The sequence below is a fragment of the Mesoplodon mirus genome, assembly GCF_964341445.2.
Source record: "Mesoplodon mirus genome assembly, chromosome: X".
Lineage (NCBI taxonomy): Eukaryota > Metazoa > Chordata > Mammalia > Artiodactyla > Ziphiidae > Mesoplodon > Mesoplodon mirus.
This window is the reverse complement of record NC_138981.1, coordinates 41,862,991-41,875,633: the sequence shown is the minus strand read 5'-3', so window position 1 is coordinate 41,875,633 and position 12,643 is coordinate 41,862,991. Positions and strand designations below refer to the sequence as shown.

At 33.8% G+C, this 12,643-nt stretch overlaps 1 protein-coding gene across 8 annotated transcripts in view; it reads right to left on the bottom strand.

Moving 5' to 3' along the window:
* The window catches only part of KDM6A (lysine demethylase 6A), a 207,013-nt gene that overhangs the window by 26,997 nt on the left and 167,373 nt on the right, over positions 1–12,643 (bottom strand). For all 8 annotated transcript variants that reach the window (XM_082609054.1, XM_082609056.1, XM_082609055.1 and 5 more), the window contains 6 exons: positions 9,613–9,742; positions 8,061–8,166; positions 7,064–7,269; positions 4,944–5,008; positions 4,796–4,870; positions 4,120–4,268 (listed from right to left, as the gene is read on the bottom strand). In XM_082609054.1, coding sequence (XP_082465180.1) covers positions 4,120–4,268; positions 4,796–4,870; positions 4,944–5,008; positions 7,064–7,269; positions 8,061–8,166; positions 9,613–9,742 — 731 coding nt within the window. The remainder of the gene's footprint in view (positions 1–4,119; positions 4,269–4,795; positions 4,871–4,943; positions 5,009–7,063; positions 7,270–8,060; positions 8,167–9,612; positions 9,743–12,643) is intronic.

The following is a 12,643-nucleotide window of genomic DNA, read 5'->3' as shown; positions in this document are numbered from 1 at the left end:
TTATAGATAGGTCAAATGAAACTATACGTTCTGGGGAGAAGAAAGCAAACAATGAAAAAAAAATTCACAGATCCTAAGAGACCTGTGCAACACCGTCAAATATGCTAACATATGCACTGTGGGAGTCCCAGAAGAAGAAGAGAAAAGGGCAGCAAGAATATTTGAAGAAATGATGGTCAAAAACTTCCCAAATTTGACAAACGACATGAATATATATATCCAAGAAGCTCAAGGAACTCTAGGAAAGATAAACTCAAAAAGATCCACACTAAGACACATTAATAATCAAGCTGTAGAAAGGCAAAGAAAATCTAGAAAGAAGGAAAAGTGACTGTCACATACACGGATCATCAATAAAATAGCTGGTTTCATATCAGAAACCATGGAGGCCAGAAAGCAATGGCTTAACACATTTAAATTGCTGAAAGGAAAAAATAATTAACCAAGAATCTGGCAAAACTATTCTTCAAAAATAAAAGAGAATCTAGTCAATCTGCTCTATAAGAAATGCTAGAGTTTTCCAGGTTGAAATCAAAGAATATAAGACAGTAACTCAAAGCCCTATGAAGAGATAAAGGACCACAGTAAAGATAACTACGTAAGCTGAAGACTCACACTCCAATTTTGAAACTTACCTCAAAGGTTAGAGTAATCAAACCTGTGTGGTATTGACATTAAGACAGAGATGTAAATCAGTGGAAAAACATCAGGATTCCAGAAATAAACCCATACATCTATGGTCAACTGATTTTCAACAAGGGTGTCAAGATCATTTAACAGAGGAAAAAATAGTCTTTCCAACAAATGGTGCTGGGATGACAGGATAGCTATATGTAAAAGAATACTGTTGGACCCTTAGGTCATACCATACCCAAAAATCTAACTCAAAATGGATCAAAGATCTAAATATAAGGGCTAGAACTATAAAAATCTAAGAAGAAAACATAGAGGCAAATCTTTACAACTCTGGATTTGGCAATGGTTTCTTAGATATGCCACCGAAAGCATAAGCAACCAAAGGAAAAATGAATAAATTGAACTTCATCAAAATTTAAAACTTTAGTGCATCAAAGGACACAATCAAGAGTGAAATGATAACCTACAAAATGGGAGCAAATACTGCAAATCATGTATCTGATAAAGAATTAATATCAGAATATATAAAGAACTCTTGCAACTCAACAATAAAAGGACAAACAACTCAATTAAAAAATGAAGAAAGAACTTGACAGTCATTTCCCCCAGAGTAGATATACAAATGGACAACAAGCACATGAAAATCAAAACCATAATGAAAAAACATGTCATATCCGCTAGGTCAGCCATAATAAGAAAAAAATGGAAAATAATCAATGCAGGTGAGGATGTGGAAAAATTGGAACTCTGCACACTGCTGTCAGGAATGTAAAATGTTGCAGCTGCTGTAGAAAGCAGTTTGGAAGTCCTCAAAAAGTTAAACACAGAATTGACACTGTAGTCCCAACAGCTAAAAAGCAGAAACATCCCAAATGCTCCTTAAGTGATGAATGGATTAAAAAATGTTCTATATCCAAAAGATGGAATATTATTCAGCCACAAAAAGAAATGAACCATTGATACAATATGGATGAACCTCAAAAACACGCTAAGTGAAAGAAGTCAGACACAAAAGGCAACATATTGTATGATTCCATTCGTATGAAACATCCAAAACAGGTAACTCTATACAGCCAGAAAGCAGACTAAGGGTTGCGAGGGGCTCAGAGGAAGGGGGGAAATGGGATGACTACTTAATGGGTATGGGGTTTCCTTTTGGGCTGATGAAAATGTCTTGGAACTACACAGAGGTGATGGCTACACAGCACAGTGAATGTACTAAATGTGACTGAACTGCACACTTCAAAGGGGTTACTTTTGTTATGTGACTTTTATCTCAATAAAGAAAAATGTAGTTGCTCTTGCCATATCCTGTCTGTGCACACCACACCCTGACTCTTCTATATATCACAGTATAATGTGAAGACAGTACTCTTAATACTTACAACTGTCTCTTACCACAGGTAGATTGCTGGAATTGTCCATGGCATGGACTCTAAATAAAATTTACCTCTAATTAAAACTAGAGATGTTGGGACCCCATCATCTTACTAAAAACCTTTCAGGATAGAGCCTGAGAGCATCTCTAGTTTAGAACATAGACTGATCATAAAGTCCATTAAAGCAGGTAACATACCTATTTAGGTAACTCCAGGAACAAAGTGTTTACCCCATGAAAAAGTATTTAAAATAATTTTTAAAAACTGAACGGAACTAATTAACATTTCTTCTAATACCAAGTTGTCTAATACAGCAACCACCTGAAATACGGTAATGTGAATTGAGATGTGCAGCAACTGCAAAGTACATACTGGATTTCAAAGACAATATAAAAAGGGGGGGGGGAGTCCCAATAATTTTTATACTGATTACATGTTAAAATGATAATATTGAGATATATCTGGGTTAAAATTAATTTCACCTATTTCTTTTTATATTAATGTTACTATAAAATTTTAAGTCATATATGTGACTTGCATTATATTTCTACTGGACAGCACTACCCTAAGGGAATTCTTCAGAGAATTCTTTAACGTTGCATAGGACACTTCTGAAAAACTAATACCCTGTATATAAACCAACCAAAAAAACCCCAACAGTCTAGACACAAGTGACAAAGTGATCTATCAAGTTTGCTTTCCCCTTGATCTGTAATGAAAAACTGCATTCTTTGATGTAGGGATAATACTATTTGCATAAAATAATTCAAATTGATGAGAGAAAATTTCGGTTGAGATGAATCTTAATAGAACCAGTCCAATACTACATGCATAAGAAAAATGAACTCTAGACTAGAGTTCGAATAACTTGCTTAGCATTTACATTGGAATCTAAATGACAGAGTGGGGAGTAGATAGGTCTTCTGCCATTTATTCCAGAACTGTTTCCACTTTATCCAATTATGGATAAAATATCACAAAATTAGGCTTCCAATGGCCTGAGGACAAAAACTACAGCCTAATCCTGGCTGTACATTAGAATCCTCTGGAGAACTTTATTTTTTTTTTTAAAATATGGATGCCTGGATCCCAATCTCCAGATATCAGTCAACTATATATTTTTTAAAACTTTACCAGAAGATTCTAATGAGCAGCCAGAACCGGGAACCACTGACCTACGTTACCCAGACGCAAGCATAGGCCTATTCTGAAACAATTTTTTAGCTACAATTAAATAAGCAGGTAATTAAGAAGGAAGCAATCTGTCTTCAAACCATGGCTACTTCAAGTAGCAAACAAGCACATGAGGGTGATATGCTGCCTGTAGGCACTGGTACAACTGAACTCGTTATTACCAACACCCATCCTAATTGTTAAATATTTTGGACATCACCCTGTGAAATTTCATGTCAATTAAAGGGAGCACAAAAAAAGATGATACATTAGTATCAGACAGAATTTTAAGTCTAAAACCAATGTAACTTCATTTTACAAATGGAGAGAAAAAAAAAAGACCCAGAGAAGAAATGTGACTTGCCAAAGTGACAAGCCTATTTAGTGGTAAAGTCTGGACTAGATACTACGGTGAACCTAGTAATGTCTCCACATCAAGTGTCACTGTAAACTGTATATTGTAACCCAATAAGATGATTGCAACCTACACCTTCTTTTTTAAATGAAATAGAATGGAATAGATTAGAAAATGTATTGTTCTATGAAACTGTTTTTGTATACATACATGTGCACTAGGTCATAATATAAAATATAGTTCTTATTGTGATTGTGGTAAAAATAAGTTTAGAAAAAAACCGTCACACTGCAGTAGATGGGATCAAAAGTAGTCACAGGGACTTATTTTCCCTGGAGTGCTCCAATGACCGTGCTTCCAGATTACACTGTTATTATTTCAGGGATATTATATTTCAAAAAAGATACTACCAAGTGGAAAAATCTTAATAATCTGAGCTCAGTTAAAGAGCCAAATCTTGTAATAGAAATAAGCCTTTCAGTTTCATTCATTATAAATGGAAAGAATCCAGTTCTCTTTTTCATGTTACACATTTTGATCAATTTGTGTGTCAATATGTTAGTTCATAAAAGTTACCTGGTGTTCTACTTCCTGGAACTCTCATGTATAGCTGAACTGTGTTCATACCCAGTATGGTATGACCAACGTGGCTTAGAAGATTTCCTGCTGATACGACACGCACAAAAGCAGGAAGTTTAGTCAGCTCATGTAGCTGTAACTTCCACCTGCAATGAAGTATCAGATCAAGAGTGAAACCCTGCTATAAATATTTGTAGAAGTTAACCATTTCTTCAAAAACCTTGTGTTCCAATCAGAAAAACAATCAAATCTATAAATATTTTACTTTTGCATAGGAAACCCTGGAATGCTTAAATTTTTTAATTTTGCAAAGAAAACTTCCTAACAAAAAGAAGCATAAAAATTATTAAGTAAATAAAAGAAAAAAACTAACTTCCCTATTTTTATAATTGTTGTATAATTCTATTTTATAAATATATTTTATATAATTATAAATATAATTTTATGGTTGTATAACTACATATAGAAGAGTCTTGATGAAAATTTGTACAAGAGTTTTAAGTCAAAGAAAATAATTACAAAACCTAGCAAAAATAATTTGGCTAAAACTTGTATATCAACTTAGAAAAATGACAAGGAACAAAACAGAAGAGGAAGTTGTAGACAATTCTCAGTCTTGCTAATAGGAAACCTCTTTGCATCAGTTCACAGAAACACTACTATGAAGACTTACTTTTTGTCATCAGACAGGTCAATGTTGGTCCCAAACTTTATAGTTTTAAAGGGTCCTTTCCTTCTCCTCCCAGAACTTAAAAAGAGAAGTAATATTAGAAACATGCCTTTTAAACAGAAATACTAAGTGGACATTACAAACGACTTACTTATCTGAAGATGTAGATTCATTATCTGAGTGGTCTTTATGGTGACTTCTTTTCTCATTTTCTTCCTATAGATTAAGCAAAAAGCAATCCAGTTTAGTATGTATTCTACAACCAGATATCCTTTCCATCATACAACTGAAAAGTTTACATATAGATCAGTGGTGTTAATCTACAGACCTCTTTCACATGAAAATTTCTTCAAAGACCACATTAAATAGCAAGCCAAGAAAAGTCAAAGCTCACTGGCATGGTATCCAACCTCCTCCATCGGCCACAAAGTTATCCTGAGTTCTTCCTTAGTAATATTCTTCTATAAGGGGAAAAACTAGAGATTCTCATTCTTGGCCCATTTTCAAGAGAGGAAATTTAATGAAAGTTGAGAGGCCTAAGAAGTGTCAATCTTGATTATAAATTTCCTAAACTAACAGAGGTGTGTGCATGTGTATGTAGCTATATATGTATGGAATACATAGGGAAGGGGGGAGGGTAAGATGTTCTCTATTCTTTATTACAGACAAATGGAAGAAGTTCTTCCTGGGTTAAATCTTTTCTTTCCCCCACAATGAATTATACATGAATGATAAACATTTACAACATTATTAAGTAAATTAAGTGTTAGATAAATATAGGTGCTTTTCAATGAAAATATTACTATTATTTATGATTTCTGTGTCACAGACATGGTATCTCTTAATACTGTCCCTACGATTTCTGAGTTAACTATACTTAGTGACATTTTGGCCTCCCTCCTTCTAAATGTGTATGTTTTTTAAACATTTGTCAAATTTTCCACACATAATGGTCCATACTTCCAAGGCACACAAGAAATCACTGTTTCTTTGATTATGAATCCCTTTCCATTTAAGTACTGTGCCTCTCATCTTCTTCTTCCAAATACTCCTTTGATGATCTCTGAATCCTGCTTACTATCTATTCTTTTCTGACCATAATACTACCACAGAGTTGAAGTATCTCAAAAGTCTGAACCAGAGAGACTTATATGGACAACAAATTCACTGCAACTCGTGAAAGATGCAGGATAGTTTTTACTAAATGAATTTCTCTATAGGATATGGGGAGTGGTAGTAAGAAAGGAACACAAAATATATGATTAGCAGGTACAAATGTTGCCTTGATTGAAAATGTGAACTTGGGGCAAAATTTTGAACAGAGATAAGCAAATCTAATGAACTACAAATTAAAGACTTGCAGGTGCATATTAAATTTCAGCTGTGGGATATGTACAGAACAACTTAGTACAGATAAGTGTTTGAGTAATACATTTAATGAACTCACTTTTATGGATGTTTTATGTTCACTTCATAGGAGAATTCAAAGTTCTCATTTCATTGCTGAAGGATTTTAATAATGCCTCATTGCTGAAAGTCCTATGAGTCTTTTAATAATAATCCTGATTATTTTTCAAAGTTTTATTCTTTTATTTTCTGTACATTTTGAAATAACTTATGCCTCTCCTGGAGTTTTCTCTTTCAAACCGAGATGCGTAATGCTTCCTGGGGGAGTTATATATCAGATAATACTAACCTGCTAGAGTTTAATGGGAAGGAATAAGACAAGGGACTCTGCAAGCATAAAGCAAACTTAAGATTTAGTTTATCATCTAATATCAGTGGTTCCCAATCAGCGATAATTTTGCCCTGCAGGGGTCATCTGGCATGTCTGGACACATTTCTGATTGTCATAACTGGGATATGGGTTAAGGGGTGTGCTATGGACATCTAGTAGGGAGAGGCCAGGGATGCTACTAAATATTCTACAATACACAGGACGGCTCCCCACAACATAGAATTACCCAACCCAAAATGTGAATAACGCCAAGGTTAAGAAACCCTTCTCTAAACAGAAATATCCCAGAAATGAGGGAGACATCTCACTAGACAGTAACAATATTTATCAACCCATAGGTTTGCTTACACTTAGTAGTAAGAGCAAACCGGATAGCACTTATAAAGTATGTTATAAAAATAATAACAATAAACTATTTTATGTAACATAAAATGAGATGTTTACAAAAGGAAAGTGCCCTTTCAAAGTAAACTATAAAATAATAAAAAAAATGATCTCCAAAATAAACTAATCTTCAGGAAATAAATACTTACTCTCAATGATTCCTGGAAAGAGGAGGCCTGGTACTGTGCATATTTAGCAATTGTAGTATGAGATCGATTACTTTCACAGTGCCAGATTTTCTTCGTTCCAGTGGGATCCCAGTTTTCATCTGCTGGCTGCAACAACTGTGTCCTCACTTCCACCATGTGTTCATTGTTAGCTTCTACCAAAGTTTTGGTAGAGAAAAGTCCCAGGTCTTCATAAATAAATAAATGTAGTTAATAAATAAAAATTATATTTGGAATAATATTTTATTTTTTTAACATCTTTATTGGAGTATAATTGCTTTACAGTGTTACTTTCTGCTGTATAACAAAGTGAATCAGCTATATGCATACATATATCCCCATATCCCCTTCCTCTTGCACCCCCTCCCACCCTCATATATACACTACCAAATGTAAAATAGAGAGCTAGTGGAATAATATTTTTAAAGTGTTTTTTTTTTTTTAAAGAAAAAAAGGAAAATGTTTCATGGTGTTCTATCCAATCCTCCTAAAAACTAACCAGGAACTCTGCACACCCTGAGCTTTGTGCCAGATTTGCACAACCATACGCTGAAGCCCTGGACCTAATCGTCATGCCATCAACAGAGGGAGAATAATCAAGGGGCCAGGGGCTAAAGATTCACTTGTTTATTCAATCTCTGCAGGTGACAGGAACCACTTAGGGGGCTACAGTACTTATTAGTAATATCAAATTTTACCTATATTTTATCTTAAAAATTTCTTCTATTAGTCAACCTAAATCATAATTATATAATTGGATGAAAATAAAAGCTAAATTAAAACACCACCAGTTAATTTAACCATTATCATCATATCTTCACGTTATGGATTAAAGAAGTACTCTTTCTCTCACACACATATTAAAATGAAAATGTGAAAAACTACAAAAGAATAGAAAAAAGTTTCTGCCAGTGCTTTAGAAGTTAATAGACAGTAAAGGAAATGTATACACTTTTCCTTTTTCTTATTTAAAGCTTACCCAACTTAAGAGCTCCAGCAAGGCCACGTATTACTGTAACAGGGTTGTTTGGATTTGTACAAAATTGGTGTAATGGAGGAAAGAAAGCATCACGTTTATTTTCCAACTGTAAAATTAAAACGTACTGTTAGAGCTCCATAAAGCAGATCTTTTAGAAAATATTATGCCAAATTTATATTCATTATTTACTGCAATTTAAATAAATAATACATCCTATATGTCGTTATTCCTATTTTATGTTTTATAGCATTTTATCACTATGTCTTTTGATTCTAATTGTAATTAGTAACCACGTACATTTCTCTTGTCCATTGTCTCTTGAACAAAAAACGTGGGAGAGATACAGAAGAAAGTCCTATCACATGCTACAATGTGGATGAATCTTGAAGACACTTTAAGTGAAAATAAACCAGTTACAAAAAGAAAAATTGTGTATAATTTCACTTATATGAGGTATCTAAAGTAGTCAAATTCATAGAGACAGAAAGTGGTGGTTACCAGGGGCTGGGGAGACCAGGGAAGAGGGAGCTGTTTTTTAATGTGTACAGAATTTCAGATTTGCCAGATGAAAATGTTCTGGAGAGCTGTTTTGAAACAATTAGAATATACTTAACACTATGGAACTGTACACTTAAAAATGGTGAAGATGATACATTTTATGTTATGTGGTTTTTCTCTTATCACAAAAGAGAGGGAAAAAAATCAGCATTTAAAATAATATTACCAAAATGAAAGCAGGCTGAAGAAGACAACCCGTAAAAGATAAATAATAATTTTGCATTTTTCCCCCCTCAGACCTCAGTATAAAAGTTTTATTACATGTGTATCCCAGTGCTTCCCTTACATACTAAAGGATTAGTATGATAGACAGTTGGCCCCCTAGAGGGTGAAAATAGGGTCAAATCTCCAAAAACACTCAACAGTTTAAAATTTCTTCATTTGGGGTAGAAGTGGGAAGATGGAAGGAAATGGGGTAGGAGGACCTATTTCAGAGAAACATAAATAAGAGTTGCTTTGACTGAACTCTTATCAACTTCCTATACCACATGTCTAAATGTCCATTAAGTAAAACTAATCCCCAGTTTTAAATAATCTATTAAGCTTTTTAATGACATATTTATTATCACATTTTATGTTCTCGAACACTTTTTTTTTGAAGGTAAATATCTTTTTTATTTTGGTAGATGTATAAAACAGAACGAATGTTAAGGTCCTTACAACTAGTAGAATGCAGATTTAAAACACAGCTTACTCAAAAAGAAGTTACACTTTTAGGTAGTTTTTGCCTAAATCTGCTCAAAATTGGGTGCAGTAAAAAGTATTTCTCACTACTGTAATGTAATCGCAGTTAACAGCTGAGAAGGCACGTTTTAAATGCTATTACAAAACCTTTTTGAATACATCATTTTTTTCCCCGAAACATTCACGCTGCTGCCAATAATTCTAAAGTTTCCTAAAGGGCATCCATATTGATTTAAAGCAAGATCTTATGAAAGACAGGTAGGTGCAAACACTGGTTTGATTTACTTCTAGTCAGTCAATTCAGACTCACATAAATACTAGGTGTAGGTGGATTCAACTTGTCCTTTGGCAAGGGAGGGTATGGTGAAGATGGTGGTCTTGGAGGCGGACATTTATCCAATAAAATGCTACTGTTAGATAAGCCATTTTTACCTAGATTCCTTAAAAAAAGAAGAAGGGAGAATAAATCAGCTGTACATTTATTTAGAAAACAGACAAAAAAATCCTGAATTAAGTCCTAATTAAATTACTGGGTAGTTGCACAAATCCATGAGATTTGGATCCACCAGGAAAAAACTGAGAACAATTATTCATTTTAGTAATTACTTAGCTTGATTCCTATATCTCCCACTGAAGAAAAGTAATAGAAGATACTACAACACACGAACTATTGATGACATTTCCTTATTTCGTTGGTAATTTTCCAATATATTTTCTTTACCTGAAGAACAAACACAAACTCCAATTTCCTCTCCACCAACTTCCACCATCAGATTCTTTCCATTAAATGTGAAAACAATAACTTGACCAAAAAAGGTCTAGGTAATAGTAAAAACAGAATATATCTCTCTTTCTATGTCTCATCTCAGTAACTATAACTGGAATATCTTAGTGACAATTCTCAAACCTGAAAAGACCTTTTTCCCTTTCTTTTCTCAAATGTTGGAAAGAATTTTCCATGTAACTCCTTGGCAAAATTCAGCAAGACTCCAACCTACTAAATTTTACAGCTAATTATACCAATTTTTAAAATGAGGCATATAGTTGCTATCCATTATCTGACACTCTATATAATTATTACTTACTAGTATTTGGTGTTTCTTTTTCTTTAATGAAGGTATCATGTTTGTTAAATTACAGATTATTAAAATATGGTAGAATTATTCCCAAACTGCAATTCTTTTAGTGTAAGAAAGAAAAAGAAAGGTATTTCCAATTTCCTAAAGTTTCTACCTAACTCAGAAAATCAGCGAGATATAATTTTGAGCTTTCAAATCATTCCAGAGTAACTAACCTACCTCACCCAATTATTACACGTTCAAAACTAATCATTACATTAAACTATCAAATACTCTTAATATATTAAAATTTCAGATAAGAATTTGAAAACTGTAATCATGGTAGGGAGTTTAAAACTTAATAATTTTATTTACTGAAGAAGGAACTAGCAAATTTGCATCATAAATAATAGAATAAAGGTTGAATCAAAATTAATTTTCCTGCGGGCTTCCCTGGTGGCGCAGTGGTTGAGAGTCCGCCTGCCGATGCAGGGAACACGGGTTCGTGCCCCGGTCCGGGAGGATCCCACATGCCGCGGAGCGGCTGGGTCCCGTGAGCCATGGCCGCTGGGCCTGTGCGTCCCGAGCCTGTGCTCCGCGACGGGAGAGGCCACAACAGTGAGAGGCTCGCGTATCGCCAAAAAAAAAAAAAAAAAAAAAAAAAAAAAAAAAAATTAAATTAAATTTCCCTATTTTGCTATGTTTTTCTAGCAGTGGAATTTTGTAGCTTTTGTAGCACTAGAAAAACCTTACAAATCAGCCTGTTTTGGTTGGCTCTAATGAAAACTAAGTCTTGAAATTTCACTGTTACACACTTTTGAGATGTTACACTATAGCATCACGGTGACCCTTTTTAAATTTTCTCAACTTAAGTAAAAACAAGAGTTCAAGACAAGTATCAAAGAATCAATTAAGTTTAAAATAACTTTTTTTTAAAAAAGTACGTGAAAATAGTCATTAAAGTGAAATTTTAAGTTCCACTAACATTTAAGGTTTAAAGGTTAAATAAATGAATATTCTACTCATTACCAGCTTTCAATATATCTCTCCACAAAGTAGGAGTGCCCTGTACATTTAAAGATAGACATGACATCTAACCTCTTAAATTTAGGTATAAAATTGGTATTAACTTATAAACTCCACGGCAGTAGATAATACTTGGGCTGGGACTAGTAAAGAAACAATTCAAATATTATCATTAAACCAATGTCAAGATAAAACATTCACTTACAATTTCCACATAAATAATTAAGTTTTCATGCTGAATTGTGTATCTACCACTCTTCAACTTTAGAATTTAAACAAAATATGACTCCAAATACATAAAATTTGTTTGCCAGAGCAGGAGATGGATGTACTGTATAGTACTAATTAATATTTTAAGGAGTTGGACCAAGTATTTTAAGGATATGGACTGAGTATTAAAACTGTACCATAAAAGAGCATCTCATGCTAGTTAAACGTGACACAAAAATTTAAGCTTCTACAACATTCTGGACATTGAGAAATGAGGCTAGAAAAAAGGGTTTGATTGATTAGCAGAATTCTGCTTCTGTCATTTCTACAATTCTGTAACAATTAAAAGAAAAAAAACAAATGAGAAAGTAAATAAAACAAAGAAAGCTGTAGCTGCCTTTATTTTAAAATAGAAAAAAAAAAAAAGTGAGGCATGACTAAGGGAGCTGAAATTGACTCAGCCATTGAATGTCGCAATTACAATTTTTAAACAAAAAAGAAGCCAAAGTATTGTAACCGCCTTCCGATGTATAGCATTGACCACAAAGATGAACCCAACAAAAAGTCAGATTAAAAATAACGAACACTTTAAAGACTAACCACATATGTGAAAATAAGAGGGTAGGGAGAATGCACTATGCAATCAAACTGTATCTAGCAGTTTCTTACTGTATTTCAAACATTGATTCCCTGCCTACTGAGGTCAAGTCTGGAACAAACAGGAACCTCCCTTAAGGAACTGATGTAGGCAGTTGTCTATATAGTGACTATAACCTTTTTCCACTGAAAATGCTAATGCAAAGACATAGATGTGGATAACAGGAACAGACTTTATCTTCTGAACACGTAAATGTCCAACACTTTATAATACTTCAAGCCAAATAATGAAACTTTAATACAACAATCCAAAGTGGAGAAAGGCATTAAAGTTAAAGAAGCAGGTGCTGGAAAGGATTTAGACATTATCCCATTTTAAATCCTTTTCTCCCATCTTGAAACTCTTTCCCTGAGCAAAGTAGAGTAAGAAGAAATTAGTCATTGCCCAAT